We start from the raw sequence: 21,656 nt of genomic DNA on the forward strand, positions 1-21,656 counted from the left end.
AGAACACGGAAAGGCCCACACCCCTGACCTTGAGGGCACTGGGAGATGGGGGGGCCAAGGTCCTGCAGCCCTGTGTGTACCCTGAAAAGTGGCCTAGGAGTCCTGCCTGCACGGTGGAAGGGAGGGAGAGGAAAATGGAGAGAGAAGTGCAGAAGAAGGAGAGAGAAAGAGAGATGGGGAGAGAGACAGAGGAGGCTGAGAGGAAGAGGAGGGAAAGAGATAGGGAGAGAGACAAAAGGCAGAGAGAGAGAGAGAGGTGGATGAGTAGGAGGCTGAGTTCCCTTGATCTAGGGGTGATGGGAGACAGTGACAGATCATCAGGACTTAGATTCTCATAAGGAGTGGGTGCACAAAACCTTGATCCCTGGCATCCACAGTTCACTTCAGGGTTTGTGCTCCTATGAGAATCTAATACCACCACTGATCTGACAGCAGGCAGGGCTCATGTGGTAATGCAAGGGCTGAGGAAGAGCTGTTTGTTTTTTTTTTGTTTTTTTTTTTTTTTTCTTCTTGTTGTTTGTTTGTTTTTGTTTTCGGGACAGAGTCTCACTCTGTCGCCAGGCGCCAGGCTGGAGTACGGTGGTGCAATCTCGGCTCACTGCAACCTCTGCCTCCCAGGTTCAAGCAATTCGAGGAGGAGCTGTTCATACAGATGAAGCTTTGCTCACTGGCTGGCTGCTCACCTCCTGCTGTGCAGCCTGGTTCCTAATAGGTGGGGACCCCTGATTTACCCAATAAGATACATACATTATTATGTAAATTGAATGTATTCACCCTGCACCACCAAAAATTGTCTTGCATAACTACACCCACCAGAAGGTCCCATAACACACTTCAGGAGCTGTAGACAGTAAGTCTGGAGCTCTGTTGTGTGTTCCATGTTTTCACCATCCATGGGCTAACAGGCTGTTAGTTTGCTAGGGCGGTTTTACAGTACCACAGACTAACTAGGCACCTTCAACAACAGAATCTTACTGTCTCATAGCACTGGAGGTCCTGAGTCCAAGATCAAGTTGTCAACAGGTGGATCCCTTCTGAGGGCGGAGCAGGAAGGCTGTACTCCAGGCCTGTCTACTGACTTGTGGGTGACTGTCTTCTCCCTGTGACTCTTCATTAAAGGTGATTCTGGTGAGAGTTCAGCAGATGAAAGCTGGATAGAATGTTTGTAGAATATGGAGGGAGCCAGGTGTGGTGTCTCATACCTGGAATCTTAGCACTTTGGGAGGCTGAGGCAGGAGGACTGCTTGAGGCTAAGAGTTCAAGACCAACCTGGCCAATGCAGGGAGACCCAGTATGTAAAAAAAAAAAAAAAAAAAAAAAAAAAAAAAAAAAAAAAAAGTATGTATATATACATTCCATATATATGGAATTTTTATATATATATATATATATATATATATATATATGGAAGGAAAAGTTCATTCTGACAAAGTCTCAGATGGAAATGAAGAACGTTATTGGAAACTGGAGGAAAGCTGACACTTGTCATAAAGTGACAAAGAACTTGGCTGCGTTGTGTTCACATCCAAGTGTTTTCTGGGAGGCAGAACTTGTGAATGATAAAACTGAAATTTGCAAGAAGAAATATCTAAGTAAAATAGTGAAGCAGCAGCTTGATTCTCTTGAATGTGTACAGGAGAATGAAAGAAAAGATGAGTGAGTTAGAGACCAAAGTTATCATCAAAAGGAACACAGAACTTAAAGATTTGGGAAACTTTTAGCCTTCTCAGCCTGCCCATGTTTTAACAAATAAGAAAGGGTCTTTGGGAGGGAACACAAAGGGTGTGGGTTAAGAGACATGGATCAGAGCTGTGCTATTTGCCAGGACAATGAAAGAGAGACCCTGAAGGCGTTTTGTAGAATGCCTGGGCTGCGCTTCCATCACAGGCCCATGCTGCCAGAGCACTGAGGGCAGTACGGTTTCCAAGGAAGGCCCTAGGGTGCGCTGGGGAACTTGGGGCTTGCTTCCCAGCAATCATTGAAGTCACTGGCCCCCAATTTCTGGTGTGGCACCCCTTGGCTGCCCCAAGTGTTGCTCAGTGGGTCCTGGTGCAGTGGGGGATGTGATGTCACCCCTCCAGAAGGCACAGGCAGAAACTACCCTTTGGCAGCATCTACGTGGTGCTAATTTTGCAGGTGTGCAGATTTTACTTTTCCCTCACAGAAATGGTGGAGGCAATGAAGAAATTAGCAGGGATGAATGTGGAGCTGACGGTTGAAGGACCTTCTATCTGTTGAAATATGAATGTGATTGTAGCTAGAAGAGCCTTTTGGAGAATAATCAGCAGCACTGAACAGAAAGAAACAAGGAGGGAGAAGACAAGCTTAAAAATGATTCGGGGATGTCGGCAAATGGTGAGACTGCTATACAATAGTCCTGTCTTATCCGGAGTTTGAGTTACCTATGGTACAGTACAATAAGATATTTTGAGAGAAAAAGAGACATTTATATTCATATAACTTTTATTACAGTACGTTACAACTATTCTGTTATTCATCATTTACTGTGCCTAGTTTATAAATTCAACCTTACCATGCATAGGACAAAGCATAGTATATATAGGGTTTGGTATTATCCATGGTTTCAGCACATCCACCAGGGGGTCTCCAAATAGATCCCTCTCAGATAAAGCAGAACTACTGTACTTTCAAGAAAAATGATGAGTTTTTTAAAAGAATATGTTAATTTGTCCCCTTCCTCTTTTTATTTACAGACTCCATTTTTATATACGATGTTGTAGTTTTTAATCTTTGGGTTTTCTACAACAGAAGTTATTTTGAAGAGAGAGGGTTGTTGTTACCTGAATATGTCCCATATTTTGCCTTTTAATTTTAATGTTTTAGAAAATGTCTTCTAGGAAAGGGAGGCTTATTTCTTTTGAGTGCCTGGCTTAAGTCACGGGCTTATATCTGTCAGTAATTTGGCCATAGCCATTGGCATTTTAGGCCACAGCCTAGTGCGCAAATGCTTATATATGTAGTATACATTTTATATCTTAGTAGATTTTTGTTTTTTGCTCATGTGGATTACGCCACAGAGTATTTAGAGCAGAGGCAAAGAACTTTTTATCCTGGAAGCTCCCAAGGGTGGTGGTCAATTTTGAGCACTGTACAACCAGAGAACAAATTTCAGTTTTGGTTTTCTTCTGTTAACTAAAACTCTTCACTAACTGCAGGAAATGATGATCAGTTGCAATTTAACAAGTATTTGTGTTCCTCTTATGTGCCACACAATTTGCCTAGGTACTGTGAGTGTAAAGAAGAAACATATGATTACTATTCTTATGGAGGCTCAGTCTAGTTACTTTTTTAAAACAGAATGAAACATATCAGAGTGGATGCTGTAAGGGTAAGAATGATTTAATGAAGTTATTTCACATATTGTACACACACACACACACACAGTGTTTCTTATTATAGCTCTTGTTCAAAAACGTTGAATAGCCATTACTCTAGTGCAGTGGTTTTCAATTGAGGTGCTTTTGACCTTCCAGGGGACATTTGGCAGTGTCTAGAGATATTTTTGATTGTCACAGCTTGGAAGGTATTACTGGCATCTGGTGGGGTGGAGAGTGGGATGCTGCTGACCATTCTACTATGCACAAGACAGTTCCCACAGCAAGGAATGATTCTGCCCACACTTCCAATAGCACTGCTGTTGAGAAATTGATTCTAGTGGAAGATACAGGCACGTAAATACATGAAAGAGAATAGGGAAGGGAATAAGAGGGAAGGTGCAAAGTGAGTTTGGTAGGCAGAGGGAAGGTGGTGGGGGGGAACACAGCTACTGACTCGCCAGCTCTACTGGGCGCTGTCCTGAGTTGGGGAAATAACTTTATTCTATATATTTATGCGAAGTGTCATCAATACACTGGCACTGGAAAGGGTAGGTATTATCCCAACCTATGAATGCACAAACTGGGTGTTTAAGTAACATACCTAAGGTCACACAGGAAGTTATGAGCTGGGACCGGGAATGGTGGCTCAGCACTTGGGGAGATGGATGCAGGAGGATCGCTTAAGCCAGTAGTGGGAAAAACAAAATGAGACCCCCGTCTCTAAAAATAAACTTGTAAGCTGGAATTGATGCTACTACTACTCTGAAATATGCTGGGTCAAAGAATTTGGATGATCAATGGACAAGTTTTGTGTCCCAGATGAATGAGGAAGTGAGAAAGTTGAAAGTGTGGAAGAAAGAAATCCATGAGGTACACTGTGCGATTTGGGCTCGCTAGGAAAGAGAAGCAGGAAGCAAAGACAGCAACTGATAAATCGGGAAAAGATGTGAAAAGCTCAAGAGTCTGGATGTCTTAGATGAGACGCATGCATTAAAAAGAGAGAGAGAGAGAGAAAGAGAGAGAGAGAAAGAATGAAAGAAAAAGAAAGAGAAAGAAAAGGAAGAGAGAAAGAAAGAGAAAGAAAGAAAGAAGGAAGGAAGGAAAAAGAAAGAAAGAGAAAGAAAGAAAAAGAGAAAGAGTTTAAAAAAAAAGAGTCTGGATGTCTTGATGAGTTTCTAAATAGAAATAGCAAGGGAAGAGGAACTACAAAAGAAAGTCATGGACCTTTTGGAGCAGGGTATTACAGTTTAAGTCTTCTAGTACGGAGCAGCACAATTAGGAGTATGGACAAGTGAAAGTCTTGGAGTAGAGAGCAAAGAACACTGTTGAATAGAACATGACCACACCATACCTTGGTGTGATCTCAGGTATTGAATAGGTTGGCTGTGGATACTCAGTGAACGTGGGAGAAGGGTCTAGAGATCTATTGATGACAGAAACAGAGAAATAGAATGTAGAATATTGGCTTGTGAAGAGGAAGGGTTTGGAGTAAGAAGTGAGCAGTTATTGAGTGTGTGTGGACCTAGGAGAACTTAGAAATCTTCCTTCTCCTAGAGCAGTCTCTATTTGAAAAGCCCTCAGGGAGGTAGTTTATTCAGAAAACAGTTTTGCTTAGCTAAGATGAGGATGCGATTATAGAAGAAAAAGTGATAGAATGTGTTATAGTGGAAAGGAGGTTCCAGGAGCATGAGAGGAACCTGGAAAAGTTCAGCAGTGGTGCCATGAGGAGCATTTTCTATCCTGGGCATGTGTGTGTAGAGGTGGTGTACATTTTCAGCATCATGCATGGATAGAGATGAGTGGCAATAGTGATTTTGGTCCATAGGTTTTTGGTGTCTTAACTAGCTATAGATCTCTACCACTAAAGGAATTGCCTGTTGAACATTGTTAGGTATGTGAGGACTGGAGGCAAACTGTCTGGGTTTGAATTTTGATTCTGTCTCTTGCAACATGTCTGGGTTCAAATCCTAGCTTTGTTTATTAAGTTTTTTTAAGTTGATGATCTTGGGCAAATGTCGTAGCTTCTGTTTGCTCATGTAAATGGACACAATAGTTGCTACCTTGTGAAATAAGTTAACTCATGTAATTGCCCAGCATTTACCAAGAAGCAAAGAAGCATCAGTGTTCAGTTTTAGTCACTGGGAATTCTGTAGCTGGACTGTGAGGGGGTGAGTACGTCTCTCTCTCTCTCTCTCTCTGTCTGTCTCTCTCTCTCTCTGTGTGTGTATGTGTGTGTGTGTGTGTACGTGTGTGTGTGCGTGCGTGTGTGTGTGTGTGTGTGTGTGTGTAGCACTTAATAGCATTCATTAAGGAAAAGATACTTTTTATAACGTAGAGGCATCTTTCATCTGTTTTCCTGTCAGGAGGGAAGAAGAGAGTTTGGAGGATATGAATTCTGTTTAATACTAAGCTCTCTTCCTCAAAACCAGAGTACGTAGAATGTCTAATAATTTATAGAATTTCTAGACTTAAACAATCTGATTAAAAATTTTTTTTTGTTTTCTCAGGTTGAGACTGAGCTAATTTGTTGTGACATCCTTGATGTACTGGAAAAATACCTCATTCCAGCAGCTAACATTGGCAAATCCAAAGTTTTCTATTATAAAACGTAGGTTCTATGCTAGAATGAAAAATGTAAGATTAAAAGTTGGCCCTTTTAGTATCCTGACTCCTTTCTAGGTAGGTTTTCAACTTTTATTTAAGCATAATTGTTTAATGTTAGAAAGATCATTAATGTTAGAATAAAAAGATGGTCAGGCTATTATACAAATGTATTAGCTTTTGCTTTGCTTATTTATATTCTTTTGCTTTCATGGGACCCATCCCATTTCCCTCCCCCAAATGACCATACATTTCACAGTGATATCTTAATGTTTTATATACGATTTTTGTTTCATGATTAATACACTGTCGTGCCTTTCCTTGGAACCACTGGCTTGTTTAATTGTAGTCTAACAAGTGATAATTATGTGGAGTTTTAGAGGCTCCTCAGTTAATTTCTGTGGAGTTTTTACTTACATTTAGTAATATGAAATTTCTAAGGAAAAAAATGAAACAAAGCCAACCATTCCTGAGAGTGTTTAAAATTACTGAAGCACATCTGTTACCTGTTACATATATTTTTGTCACATATTTTATATAACATAAAACAAGCAGCTTATTTTCCTTTAAAAATCATTGTTCCTCATTTAATTTTTTTTTTTTTTTTCTTTAGGAAAGGGGACTACCACAGGTATCTGGCAGAATTTGCCACAGGAAATGATAGGAAGGAGGCTGAGGGGAATAGCCTAGTGGATTATAAAGTTGCTAGTGATATTGCAATGACAGAACTTCCACCAGTGCTTCCCATTCACTTAGATCTTGCTCTAGGCTGGGCGCGGTGGCTCACACCTGTAATCCCAGCACTTTGGGAGGCTGAGGCAGAAGGATCATGAGGTCAAGAGATTGAGACCATCCTGGCCAACATGGTGAAACTCCGTCTCTTAAAAAAAAAAAAAAATCTTGCTCTCATTTTTTCCATATTCTACTATGAAATTCTTAATTCCCCTGACAGTGCCTGCAGATAAGTTGTGAGGAAGAACAAAAGCTCTTGGTGTGAAGGTGTGATAGTTAATACTGTCAACTTGATTGAACTGAAGGATGCAAAGTACTCCTCCTGGGTGTGTCTGTGAGGGTGTTGCCAAAAGAGATTAACACTGAGTCAGTGGGCTTAGAAAGGCAGACCTACCCTCAATCTGGGTGGGCACCATCTAATTAGCTGCCAGCACAGCCAGAATAAAAGCAGCAGAAGAATGTGAAAAGAGGAGACTGGTTTAGCCTCCCAACTTACATTTTTCTCCCGTGCCGGATTCTTCCTACCCTCAAACATCAGACTACAAATTCTTCAGCTTTGGAACTCGGACTGGCTTCCTTGTTCCTCAGCTTGCAGATGGCCTGTTGTGGGAACCTTGTGAGTGAGTTAATACTCCTGAATAAACTCTCTCTCTCTCTCTCTCTCTCTCACACACACACACACACACACACACATATATGTTTATGTATTATATAATTATATATATACTATATATCCAGCGCTATATATTCAGTGACACATTGGGCCAAAGAGCGGTGTTGGGTGTGGGAGAGACCTGAGCTGGGGAAGTCACTTTCTCTTGGAGACGCTGTTTCCTGGCAACCGCCGTTATTAGCCCTTCACCTCCGTTATTAGCCCTTCCCCTTTATATGTATATCCTATTAGTTCCGTCCCTCTAGAGAACCCTGATACAGCATTGTATTTTACTAAAGTTCATATTTCTTGTTATGCACATTTAGTTTTTCAATACGTTGATTTATTAAGTTTATATCTCAGTGTGATTTGTTCATACAAAATTGAGTAAGTGAAACATTAGCATATTTTAGAGATGTGGAAAAAATGTCAGGTACAAGTTTAATTATTAGTCAATGTATTCAGTCAGACAATTCAACTAGGATTAAGCTTTTTAAAAATTAAAAATAGTAAAAATTCATGTTATTTTAAAGATTTTCAATAAATATTTTCTTTTTTTAAGAATTACCTATGCTAATTAAAGGATGTTTATTTCGCTTATTTGAGTAGCACATGGACTTTTAGCTTAGTGGCTCATTTTGTGTGTTGTCTGGTTTGATTCGAATAAGATTACTCACTAAGTATACAAAGGGGGAAATTTTACATTAAAGTTAACGTCAAATGGGCTTTCAGTTGTGTTCACAGGCGTTGACTTCTCTCCAGGACCCGTGCGGCTTAGTTGCATAAAGAGTGTATCTAATACCAAATGCAATTCCAGGCACTCTTCCAAGTGTTCCACTTGCATTATTTCATTCAATTTTACAGCAACCTTTCAGGTGGTTATTATTAGTACACTTTTTCCCCACCAGAAGAAGAAACCGAGTCATAAAGACCTTAATTTGGGACAATCACGTGTGTAGGAAAGGGGCACCAGGATTCAAACGTATAATCTGAAACAGGATTCTGCAAACGTCACTACCGTACTATTCTGTCCCATCCACTGACACTGTACCTTGATTCTCAGAACTTCACGTCCTAACTGTGGCAAAACGGCGAACGTGCTTTATCTGCAACACTGTGCAGATAATGACCTTTACTCTTACTGGCAGGGTAAGGCTATCTGGGTGGGAGTTGGGCGGGTCCTGTCTCCTAGGCAACAGCACGTGCGCACACGCGGCCAATGATGCACACCCCTCCCAGGACCCAGGAAGGTGATGTCACTTCCTTCCTCTGGTTGGTTGCCCCAGCGACACGTTGGGCCGACGAGCGGTGTTGGGTACCAGAGGGGCCGGAAGTCACTTCCTCCCGGGGACGCTGTATCCTAGCAACCTCCCTCCGCCTCTGTTATTAGTCCCTCCTCCTCGCTTGGTCCAGGACCGGTCCTGCGGGCGCTGCCAGGCCCACGCAGGCCAAGGTGAGCAGCTCCTACCCGAGGCCAGGCTCTTGGTTCTCAGGGTCGCGGGGAACTCGCCGCACGCGTCGGGGGCTGGGAACAGAAAGCAGGACCTGGAGGCCACTAGGGATCCGGACAGAGACCACGCTTGGGCGTGCACCGGCCTGGCGTTCGCTGGACGTTCAACCTACGGGGCGGTGAGGAGCGGGCGGGCACCCGGACGCCACCTGGCCTGGCCGGGAACTGAACCCGGGCGCGCACCGCTCCTGGCGGCCCTGCCAGGCCTCTGCTCCGAGCTCGGGAAACCGCGATTTTAATGCGACTCATCGCGAAAGCTTCGTATTTTTGTTTTACGTGGCTCTCTCAACACTGTGAGAGGAAAAAGTGGCTTGCAATAAATATCGCTGGCTTATTGGCGGGTCAGCATGACGATCTTTTTCTTTGAATAGCGCTATATGCAAATATATGAATACATTTTTTTTTGGTGGTGGTGCTCATGATTTTACTCCGACTATCCTTTTGATGGCCTTTTAAATAAGGCATGGCTTATTTTGAAGGCAATGTTATACTTTAGAAGAGAGGTGAAAAATAAGGTGCTCTATTTTAATTGAGAGCGTTTTGCGGTATTAACATGTAATCATTTATTTGCTGAGTTTTTAAGTAATTGCTAAACTATTTTCGGATAATTTTCAATTGATTTTTTTTTTTTTAACAAGCTTGTTGTGAGAATTTGATGCTTCTTTACCAGAACTCCTTTTACATTTTTAAGTGAAGATGTAGCCTAATGTTCATATGAGATGCTTTTCTTAGTTGGTTTGACTTTTAGGGAAAGAGTAGAATCAAATGTAGTAAAATAAATTCTCAAGCATGCAAAGCCTGATTTTTTTTTTTTTTTATATTTCAGCCACTATCAGAAGTTCAATTATTCTAACAATTAGCTATTTTATAAAGGCAAAGAGACAAAAATACACTATGTCTGATGAAGTTTTTAGCACCACTTTAGCATATACGAAGAGTCCGAAAGTTACCAAAAGAACTACTTTCCAGGTAAAGTATTTCAAAGTATTTTTATTTTGAGTCATTTCACAGTGTAAGCACTGTATTAGATGTGTAGAAACTGGTGATCCTAGGAACACTCCTATACAAAGCAGGGGTAAATCTTTCATTTCTTTTGAGGACATGAGCACATGAGCACATGATCATGTTTGTGCTTCATCCATTATTATAAACTCCCCTGTATGGTTTTAAGATCACCAAAGCAGCCTCAATACTAGGTTCCTAGTAACTTAAGTTGGATAGCAACCTTAAATTGCCATTTTTATATAAAAACTTTTTTTCTCTTGTAACATAATGTTTAAATTTTTTCTGTTGAGTCACTGCAATTTTGAATTCAGCCTCTGAGTTTGCAATATTGATTGCATCCATTTCTGAAATACGCTGAGACAAGAGCTCTTAAAAATACCAATTTCTTTCAAAAGGCTGGAGGTTTTTTTTTTGATGAATTCTAATCTAAATTGAGCTCCTTCTTGTTTGTTACCCTCCAGCTCTAATCACAACCTGCAATTAATTTATTTGATAATATCTGTCTCCTCTAGTTTAACTGCAAGCTCCTTGAGGAAGGGTGCTTGTCTGTGTTGCTCTGCATTGGGTTTGAGGCATAAGGTGGGTACATAAAGTGGGCTTGCAGGGAATATTTGTTAGATGAATGAAACCTAAGTTTGAAAGCAGTTATTAATCAAGCATTATTTGTTTAAAGAATTACTTGTAAATATGATACCTCCATGTTTGGCTGGAAATTGATTTCATTCTTTCATTTCAGGATGAGCTAATAAGAGCAATTACAGCTCGCTCAGCCAGACAAAGGAGTTCTGAATACTCAGATGACTTTGACAGTGATGAGATTGGTATGTGGCAGTATGAAAAAATGAACCACTTTTCTTTTTTGCTTCTTAGTTTTGTATTTAGCCAGCTCCCCCAACCCACTCTTCCAAATCACTTATGTTAAAATAATACCCATGCATTCACTAGTTTTAGATTTTCAACTTTTTAATTAGTAGAAAACCACTCTTAATTTTCAAGAAGTTGTATGATTTTTCTTGTGGGTTTTTTTTTTTTTTGAATGTGTATATTAAAATATAAATTAATTGATGCCAGGTTTGCAGCAAAAGGAGGGCTGCCAGTGGTAAACCACATTGGAGAAGAGAGATTCATCTTTACGATCAAGCCTAGGAGGTGCTACAGCTAGTTAGCAACTAGGTCCCACAGAACTAAACTTTGCTGCACATTGGAAGTGCTTTATAATGCTTGCTATAAATCGGACTTTTTTTTTTTTGGCTATGATAATGGGTCAATTTAAAAACCACAGACTCTTTGTGTTTCATATATCAGTACTATTATAATTTAATTTGGTTTCTCTTAGCCATGTAAAAATATTAACATTTTAGTCAGTTGTAAGCATATGGAATTCTAAACTTCATGTTTTATTCTTTAAAATTTGGTGAATAATTGTTAATGATTTCTGTAAAACCGATCATAACCAAAGTTAAATCACTGCTATGTAGTTAGCTTAGCATTCCTTATGATTCTTAGTAAAGCTAATATTCTGGTGTGGATGAAATTGTAGTTCCAAAATTTCTAAGGAAAAAAATATAATTAGTTGTTACTAATTAAATTCTTTCATTTACAAATGTTCTTGATTTCATATGATGAAGTAATTTGCAAATAGAAGTTTTACAGTCCAAAATCGAAATTAAATGCTACATGGGTGATTGTTAGGTACATTTGGACGAATTTTTCCAGAGCAAACACAGTGTTTACTGCCCTACAGACACACGATAAATACATTTTGAATCAATCAATGAAATTGGAATTATTATTTCATAAATGTCAATGAAACATGCCTGAGTTAGCTGTGTTTTTAGAGCTGCAAGTTTATTTATAAAATACATTTGTGCCTATTCATTGTTGTAATTTTGTTTGTAGTTTTTAAGGTAATCTTTTTGATTAAATTAATATAACATTGACAATTTAAAAAAAATACTGTTGAAAACATTTTTTCTTTTCACTTTTTCAGTTTCTTTAGGTGATTTTTCCGACACTTCAACAGATGAAAATTCAGTTAATAAAAAAATGAACGACTTTCATATATCGGATGATGAAGAAAAGAATCCTTCAAAACTGTCTTTTTTGAAAACCAAGAAATCAGACAGTAACGTAACCAAAGATGAGCCAGTATGTGCCATCAAAAATGATGAGGAGACAGCACCTGAAGGGTGTGAAGACATTGTTGTAAAATCCTCTGAATCTCAAAATAAGGACGAGGAATTTGAAAAAGACAAAATAAAAATGAAACCTAAACCCAGAGTTCGTTCAATTAAAAGCACATCTTCAGGTAATTTGTTAGGATTACTATAATTGCATTTCTTGAAAGTTTATTTTAAAATAATCAGTCCCAAAGCTTTTTATATGGTAGCTAGTATATATTTAAGAGAAAAAGACAGACTTAACTTCAGTTTTACACACCTGTTGTATTTTGTCTCGCATCTAGGCTGTTGCCTGATAGAAAGCCAGAGCACCTTTAGTCATCCATAGCACCCATCGTTGTAGCCCTCCACACACCTAGACCTGTGAGTTTCAGTTTTGTTTGCAGGCATGGAACTAGAATGGAATCCTGTTTAATCCCTGTCACACTCTAGAGATTAGAGTTACAGCAGTATTGGGACTAATCCTTAAAACAGTCATTGCTATACCAATATTGCACCAGAAAATTTTCTTGACGTTTGTATATTTGAAGGATGAGTTATGTTGTTGTTGCTGCTGCTGTTAGTTGAAGCTTCCAGGTGCTCCTTGAGAGAATCTCCATTTGGTCTCTGTATATATGAAAATCTACTAAGGTTCAGTTTTCCAAAGGAAAGTTCTGATGTGATCTGAGATTACAGGAGATTTTCCACAATTGTACTGAACTTTAAGCATAAAGATACAAAGATAGAATGAAACAGAGACCAAGCCCTCTCATGCCCTGGGCTACCATTCTTGAACTTGTACGTGCAAGTTTAAGGGTTTTGTGTTTTTCAAGTCTTCTTTCTATTTTATAAAGGAATTATTAGTTGATGTTAACCTTCATAAAAGTCTCCTTCCATATCATCAGTAAATACAGTGCTGGTAAATATTTCATACTTTGCTTATTGGAAACTAGTGGTAACATCAGACAAAATTTTATTTCAGGCATGTATTAGGGATCTGCTCCTTTCTTCTTGATCGCACAATCTCATTAACTTTGAAATGAGCAAAGGATCTAAGCAGGCCAAAGAACACTAGAATAATGTCCAGGACATGGAGGGGAAAAGCCACTGTGTGTTAGTTATATATGACTTCAGCAAATAAGTTAAGCTTCACTATCTTCATGATGAGGAAGCTAATAAAGCCCTCTTTCTATTCCTGCAAAATTGTTGTAAGAATTTATTGAAGTGCATCTCATAAACTATAAAAAAAAGAAAACTACAAAAATGCAAACAGGAGGCATAATTAAACAGAATTAACTCGTTAAAATGTACCTTCCAAGTAGAGTGAGTGAAATCAAAGCTGGAGAGAAGAGGAACGTAATTGAACTTGTTATTGAGAAATTGCTAGCATATAGCAGCTAAAAATTTGTCTGAGACAGGTGGACGTATATACTTAAAAGTGTATGGTAGATAATTAGGAAAGCAATAATCCACCTATTTCATACCTTAAAACAAACAAACAAACAAACAAAAAAAGAAACAAACCTGCTTGTGGTGGGTTAAAAGGGTTCAAATGAATCAGGAAATACTGTATTTTAACCACAAGGTGGCATCAGGATTCCAAATGCTATATGCAATATTATATTTAGCATGTGTAAAATAAAAATAATTACCTAAATAGGTAATTGTATACATTGATTACCAAAAGAGCATTTTTCTTAAAGTATAGGTGTTTTTATTTTCTTTCTGGGAACTTGACAGTGCTTCTGGAAGTGGAATTGTAATAGAAAATTTATGAAAGTTGTCATTCTCAACTTCTTCATGTTGAAGAGTAAAAACCGAGGCTAGTGTTCCTAAGATAATATTTGGCATATAGAATATATTAAGTGTTTAAATGAATAAGTTGATATATGAATGATTTATCTTTGAAAGAGGGAGTATAGCTCATGAGTTTATCCTTCTCTAAATTCTTTGACATTTTTATTACATATATAGGTTTGGAACTCAGCATTTTTAATGTGGTGAGATATTACTGAGTAGCAAGTAATACTTCATCAAAATATTAGAACTTGAAGGTTTTCTCTGTCCTTGCTTATCTTTTATAAAACGTATAATAAACAGACTTTACAACCACCACTGAAGTGACAGTTGCTCTATAAAGTGAAAGTGTTTTTTGCAGGATATGTTTTTGTTTTAATACTAACATGACTGAAATCATGAACTTTGGAATCAGGATGTCTCTCCTTTAATCTGAGATCTGCAGCCTGGCATAGTTTGTGACTTTGGGCATGAGACTTCCTTGTTCTCATTTTATTCATCTTTAAAAATGGGATAATAGTTGTCTACCTCTAGGAGTTTGTGGCAATTAAATGAGTTCACATATTTGAAGTGCTTAGAACGGTATTGGCATAAATTTCCCACTCTATAAATGTTCTGATTATTCATTTTTTATTTAGCATATGTTTATCAACATGCTCAGCAGATGCAAATATCCGTCATGCAGGATGCATAAGTTCTAGAGATCTGCTGTACAACATCGTGCCTGTAGTTAACAATACTGTCGTTTGCACTTAATGAGAAGGTAGATCTCATGTTGTGTTCCTACCACAATAATAAAAAAAAAATGGACTCAACACCTTCTTTCAGGCATTATGTAATACTCTACTTAAAATGAGGCTCGAAAGACATGCAAGCATTTGTCAGAAGGAAAAGCAGGAAATGGATATTCTAGGCAGGGGTATCAGCTTGGGTAAAGGTATGGTAGGAGGGATTGTGGCATGTGTGCGTGACAACTTAGCCCAGCATTTCAGGAACACAGATTACAAAATGGCTGTAAACAAGACAGTGAGGGAAAAACCATAAAAACCTTTTATATTGTTCAAAGGCAGTTAAGCTTTTAGGATGGGATCCTGGGGAACCATTGAAGAATTTTGTAGAGAGGAGTGATGTGATCGGATTCGCATTTTGTATATATCATGGGAGCAGTAATCTAGGAAAGAGTGGATAAGGACCTGACTGTAGGGATGTAGAAAGTGGAATAAATGAGATATTTGGCAAGTGGAATTGATGGGGTATATTAATGCTTTGGATATAGGGGAGAATAGAGGGAGGAATCTAGGGCCCTTGGATTTGGGGTTGAGCATTTGGCTGGAGTTAAGGATGTAGCTAAAATTTTCAAGGAATTAGTTATTATAATACCAACTTGGTATGGCTGTGGAATCTTCTGGCAGCAGTCATAAACCCATTTATAGGTATATGGGAGGAAGATGTTACTTAGACCAGTTTTGAAGTTTAGAAAAATGCATTTGTAGAACAATAGAAATATAACTATATATAGCAGGTAAAATTCAGGCAAAAAATATATACGTGGAAAACCTTTCCATTATGTTTCAAATGCTTGAGTGCATGTCAGCATTAGATTCTTGTCTTAAACTTAGAAGTAATGAAAATAGCGAAATTTTAATAACTGCTAAAGAAATTTTATGGACTCAGAACAATTAACTCATAAAAGATTCCTTCTTCTAGTGAGATTCAGCACTCCTGTCCCTCGTGTGCCAACATCTTCATCTTTGTCCTTGTAACAGAACTGACCTTTGTCTCATCATTTTGTTTAGAAAAATCAACCTGTAAAGTCCCTGGACAGGTCCATTGCCACTTTGTTGATTATGAGATTTAGTACTTGTACACAGCTTGGTAGTCAAAGGTCTGTTGGATGAATCTCCTCATTTTTTAGTGGTAGAAACAGGCAAGATTTTGTTTTTTAACATTTTTTTGAATACTATGAGAGTTCATAGGCCAGGCACGGTGGCTCATGCCTGTAATCCCAGCACTTTGGAAGGCTGAGGCGGCTGGATCACCTGAGATTGGGAGCTGGAGTCCAGCCTGGCCAACATGGAGAAACCCCATCTCTACTAAAAATACAAAATTAGCCAGGCGTGGTGGCGCACGCCTGTAATCCCAGCTACTCGGGAGGCTGAGGCAGGAGAATCACTTGAACCTGGGGGGGCAGAGGTTGCTGCGAGGCGAGATTGTGCCAGTGCACTCCAGCCTGGGCAACAAGAGTGAAACTCTGTCTCAAAAAAAAAAAAAAATAGTTCATAATGTTGAAGAGTTAACTTCTCGTGAAGCTAAAGTATACTGGTTACTTTCAGGATGGCAACTATTTTTTTTTTTTTACTTTGATCATTAACTGTCATTTGTGCCTTACTAGATAGAGCTCTGTATAGAAAAGAGTTGTGGGCGTCATCTGGACTCTTCAGGACAGAGAGCTAAGGGGCATGGGCACAGGAGGGAAGTATGGTGGCACCCAGAGAGATAGATAAGGCCATGGTGACTTTTTTGTACACATACTTTAAGCATTTTATTTTTCAGTGGAAAACAACAGCCTTGACACAGATGCTCACTTTAAACCATCACCTCGGCCAAGGAGTATGTTAAAAAAGAATAGCCACAGAGAGGAGACAGATGGACTAGAAGATAAAGAAACTGCCCTCAGTAAAGAATTGGAGTTACGTTCTTCACCCTCTTTCCTTCCAATGCCGAATGGCACACAATTAGAAGCTGAGAAAAAAGCATTCTCTGCAAACCTTGATGCTGAGGTTAGCACGACTGCTAAACTGTTGAATTGTGTTCTTGAATTTATGCTTTTTTATCTGATTATGAAAAAGAGAGGGAGAGAATGAATTTGTGTGCATGTGTGTGTTTCACATATTTTCTTCTGCAACTGATAAGGAAAGAATTTTTAAAAATACACTGTATTCCACCAAGTTTAAACCTGCATGAATTGTAAAATGTAGCATTATTGTACATACCAGTAAGGAAGAAGGAAATGTATCTAATTAAACTATAACACACCAGTGATTGTAGTGTATCCAGTTTTAAAGGAAGTAAAATGTCAAAAAATGTTGCTTTTCTCAATCTATATAATAGTGTTTATCTTTAATAATTTTTTAAATTTATGTATCTTTGAATTATGTAATTTATGGCTAAGAACAATAATGTCATTTTATTCATTTGATTATATTCACTCAACAAATGTGCGTTCAATGTTCATGGCACTGTTCTGTGTCCTTTGGGTTATGCTCCAATAGCATTAAGTGTGGCCTTTCAGATTTCCATCAGGGAGTTTACTATGCATTGTTATTCACTATGAGAAGCAAACTTTCTCTTCTGAACTTTACAGAAGGGAAAAGTACAGGAAGAACATTTATTCTCCATAATCTGCTTGGGCAAATTGGGAAAAAGGAACTGCATGCTACCTGGCCAAGCTTTTTTCTTTTTCTCATCGCTTGTTGGCAGTGTTAGTGTGTAAAGATCTGCTCCCTGGGAGGTGAGGTAGACAGGGCGGAGAGGAGCTCCTCTGTGCTATGAATAAATGGGGAACCCCCTTTATTCAGACCGGAAGTATCAGGAAGCACAATGGGATGCCAATTCAAATCTTGTTCTGCGGTTGAACTTTACTGGTACAGTCGACAATTTGATATATGTCTAGCTGACACCACCAAGCTGTTTAATTTGTTCTGAAAACCAGAAGGCGAAGCCCAAGCAATTACTTTATATTTGAGAAAATTATCTGGTCAGTTGAATATTGTGCTAGTTTGTTGTAGCTAAATGGGTTCTTTTTAATTATTAATGCTAAATGTCCTAGCCTTAGTGTATCTTATGAAGGTCTCATTTGCATTTGCAAAGTAGATATGTTCCTCAGGTGTTTAATATAATGTTTTGTAATTTAAGTTTGGTCAACGTGGTTGGTAATACCATTCAGATCTTCTTATCTTTCTCGACTTCTCATCTAATTTGTTTACCAGTTACCAACTTAGGGTTATTAATATATCACGTTATGTTTGTGGGTTTGTCTATACTTCTCTTTAGTTCTGTCAGTATTTATCTGTTTTTTTAAATTATTGTTTTTATTGTTGTTTCTCTGTTGTTCTTTTCTTGCCTTTTTTGAGGGTATAATCATGAGTTTTTTAGTTTTTTATTGTTATTGACCATTTATCTATATCTGTTTGCATTATATTTTTCATAGTTGCTCAGTGGGCTACAAAATACATCTAAAAATTCTCAGTCTGTTTAGAATTGATATTGTATTGTTTCACATTTAACATAGAAATCTTGCTTATAGTTCCATATACTCCCTCATCCATTGTGCTATCATTGTATATATTACATCTACGTATCATATAACCCACACAATAAAGTTAAAACTTTTCTTTCAAGAGCCCTTTTATTCTTCATATTAGACTTTTAAAGAATTAAAGAAGACTAGAATATATATAGATATATACAGGATCTGCTTTTATAGGATTTGCTGAGGTCTCCCTTATGCCACAGATAGAGGTGGCAAACGTTTTTGGTGAATTTCATATGCTGATTTTGTGGTCACTGTCCTCTGCTATTTTGGCTGATCTGGTGGTCCTAGACTCTATCTTCTGCCCCTGCGAGTCAGTCCACCAAGGCTGTGGCCTCCTATTACTTGAGCTGCATAGATTGCAGAATGCCTTCTGGCAAAAAGATACTAATTTGTAGATCTCCTCAGGTGAAGCTTTGTCTTTCAGGGTAGACTCCAGTGTCTCAGCCTTCTTCCATTTTCTCACATGTTTTCTCTCCTCTGCTTTTGGCATATAATTTCCTTTGCATCCATAAAATATCACGGGGAAAGAAAATTAAAATATTTGCACAACAAAGTTGAACTTCGTACAATATAATATCACCTTTAGGCTAGGTGATTCTAAAAAGAAATATTTACACTTTGATACACAAATATAATTATTTCATCTCAGATATAGTTTTCGGAATTTTGAGGAAAACTCAAGTGAATATAGTCTATGTGCTTTTTCTATCTAAAATATTTGGAAGTAGCTGCTTACTTGATTTTATTAAATGCTTTCATTTGGATAACTAGTAATATTTGCTTGGGACTAAAGTATTTTACCTGTCTTCTTTATGCATTCCTTCAAAGGATAATTGTAGGAAGAGTTATCAAATCAAATCTTGGCCTTAAATATTTATAAGAAATTTGATTTTAAAGTAATAGGAGTTTTGAAAATTGGTAAAATCAAATAGAGAGGTGGTGGCAGTTAGGTAAAGAACTTGAGTAACTCTTTCAGTGGCCCCTTTTAATGACCAAGACATCAAGGCTTGAAAGTAAAGCATACTCACCTCCATTGGCTCGTCACATTTTGTGTTTCAGCAAGAAATGCCTAATCATGCAGATTTCAGAATTATGCCCTATTTCGGAATTTGTAGTTTTACTAATGCTGTTGTTCCCACAAATGTTGGTAACTAAACTTACTTGGCAAATATATTTTTTTGCAAAAACAGGATTCATGCTTAACAAGTCTATCATCGTCATCTCTTAAACAAATTCTTGGAGATTCTTTTTCACCAGGATCTGAGGGAAATGCATCCATAAAAGGTGGTTATATCTAATAATTATATCTTATTTGTGAACTCTGTACTACTTAGAATATCCTGTTTGTAGGAGAAGTCATACTTTCTATAGTTATAAGGGAAATACATGTTTTTGTGTGTTTGATTTTTAATCCAGACCATATAGTTAACTAACTGTGATTTTGGATGCAGAACTTAATCTCTCATTGCCTCAATTTCCCCAAATTATATTATCTGTCTCATAAGGTTATTGTGAAAATTAAGTGATGTAGTGCATTTTAGCCACTAACCTAATTCATGCCCCAAGTGGAGTGAGCACTTACGGTAAACTATCGTTATGTATGGGTTGCTGTGATATACTGCAGGACAACATAAGAGCTAGGTGGAATTTTAAAGTGAGACTAAGCTAGGTTTGAATACCGGTACACATTACATTATATAAGCAAAGCAATTAACCTTTCTGACCCTTTATATTAATCTTTAAAAATGGGTAAAATAAGAATAATCTGTTATAGGGTGGTGTAAAATTAAATAAATTAATATATGCAAAGTATTTACAGCAATACCATAGTAAGCACTTAGTGTGATATGTGAATTAACATTTTTTTTTCTTAATGCTGTGATATGTAGCTTAATGAAAGCTAAAACATATAGCTATTTCTAGGTCTGAGATGTGAACATTTATTAAGTGCTTACTAGGTAGTATCATTTTTGTCATTTTACAGATGAGAACAGCTGAAGTACAGTGATTTGGGGAAACATACCCAAGGTTAGAGATGGAGCCACAGTTAAATCTTGGGCTCCAAAGTTCTCATTCCTTTCACCGAATACATTAAGAGCTCCAAAGAATCCAGTAATAAATTGAGTCATGAGTAATTTCCAAATGTGAATAATAATGTAATTTTAAGCCCATTTTACCTCAAAACAAATTCTAAAAAAAAAAAGATGGTCATAATGAAACCAACAGCATTAAGACTTTTGACAGTGAAGATTCAGATTTTGCTGGGAGGTGGATCTTCGCAGAACTGAAAGTTGGTGATCCCACTCCCAAATATAGTAGAATCAGGATAGTAGAATCAATTCTATAAATGCAAAACTGAGTCTTTGTATGCCAGAGCTTGAGCCTGTTTCTTGGAGCACTGAGAGTATAAGCGTTAGGCTTGTCTTTATTGTCCCTTATGTTATCAGAGACAGTACTGCATCTTGGTGGGATGAAACTCAGTAGAGACTGTGTAAAAGTGCATTGATTCTTGGTTCTTTCTGCATCTATACCATTCAACAATTGTACTACTAGTAACTGTAGTAGCCTAGGGAGGTGTGGCTCCTTCTTTCGCAGCCTGTTGTTCTAGCTAAGAAACTCAGACTTTAGGGTTGAACAGATATTGTCATCTCACTTACTTGGTTTGTGTATCAACAACTCTTTTAATGTTTCTTTTGTGTTAGGGTAGTTACTTCATTCTGTTTGTTAATATGCTATTTTTGTAGGTATTAGATTTGTTAAGTGCTTCATTAAACGTAGACTTTTTTGTGCAAGTTTAATATGACAGTTTTCTTCATATTTTATAAGAAAAAAAGATTATAAATAGTTTAAAAGAAAGCAAATGAATCTGGTATTCACATATTTATTCAGAAGGGGGTTTTAATGGTATTACTCTGTCTCAAAATAGATCGAAATGAAGAAATCACTGAAAACCATAATTCCTTGAAATCAGATGAAAATGAAGAGCATTCATTTTCAGCAGACCATGTCACTACTGCATTTGAGAAATCCAAGGAAAGTCAAGTGACTGCTGATGACCTTGAAGAAGAAAAGGAGAAAGCTGAACTGATTATGGATGGTGACGGAACAGTTGATCCACTACTATCTAAATCTCAGAGTATCTTAATACCTGTCAGTTCAACAGTGTCTGCAAAGGTATTTATAAAAATTCATACCTTTCATTCTATAGCTTAAAACTTGAAATAGAACTTGAAGATTTTTTTTCTTTTTTTCTTTTCTTTTCTTTTTTTTTTTTTGACATGGAGTTTCACTGTCTCACCCAGGCTGGAGTGCAGTGATGCATGCAAACTCAGCTCACTGCAACCTCCGCCTCCTTCAAGCAATTCTCTGCCTTAGCCTTCAGAGTAGCTGGGAATACAGGCACCCACCACCATACCTGGCTAATTTTTTATAGTTTTAGTAGAGATGGGGTTTCACCGTACTGGCCAGGCTGGTCTTGAACTCCTGACCTCGTGATCCACCTACCTTGGCCTCCCAAAGTGCTGGCATTACAGGCATGAGCCACACC

At 38.0% G+C, this 21,656-nt stretch overlaps 1 protein-coding gene and 1 pseudogene across 2 annotated transcripts in view; both read left to right on the forward strand.

Moving 5' to 3' along the window:
* Nucleotides 1-2,166: 2,166 nt before the first annotated feature.
* Nucleotides 2,167-6,904, forward strand: LOC101041109 (14-3-3 protein epsilon-like; annotated as a pseudogene).
* A 1,803-nt stretch (nt 6,905-8,707) lies between these two features.
* Nucleotides 8,708-21,656, forward strand: part of MAP9 (microtubule associated protein 9) — a 30,921-nt gene continuing 17,972 nt past the window's right edge. The window contains exons 1-7 of one of the 2 annotated variants that reach the window (XM_074396799.1): nt 8,708-8,776; nt 9,660-9,802; nt 10,575-10,659; nt 11,829-12,146; nt 16,348-16,574; nt 19,300-19,393; nt 21,036-21,283. In XM_074396799.1, the coding sequence (XP_074252900.1) occupies nt 9,728-9,802; nt 10,575-10,659; nt 11,829-12,146; nt 16,348-16,574; nt 19,300-19,393; nt 21,036-21,283 (1,047 nt within the window). In that variant the 5' untranslated portion in view covers nt 8,708-8,776; nt 9,660-9,727. Of the gene's footprint in view, nt 8,777-8,986; nt 9,175-9,659; nt 9,803-10,574; nt 10,660-11,828; nt 12,147-16,347; nt 16,575-19,299; nt 19,394-21,035; nt 21,284-21,656 lie in introns of those variants that run through there. The other variant, XM_074396800.1, reaches the window with a different exon arrangement.

Source organism: Saimiri boliviensis, chromosome 3 (assembly GCF_048565385.1).
Source record: "Saimiri boliviensis isolate mSaiBol1 chromosome 3, mSaiBol1.pri, whole genome shotgun sequence".
NCBI classification, from domain to species: Eukaryota; Metazoa; Chordata; class Mammalia; order Primates; family Cebidae; genus Saimiri; species Saimiri boliviensis.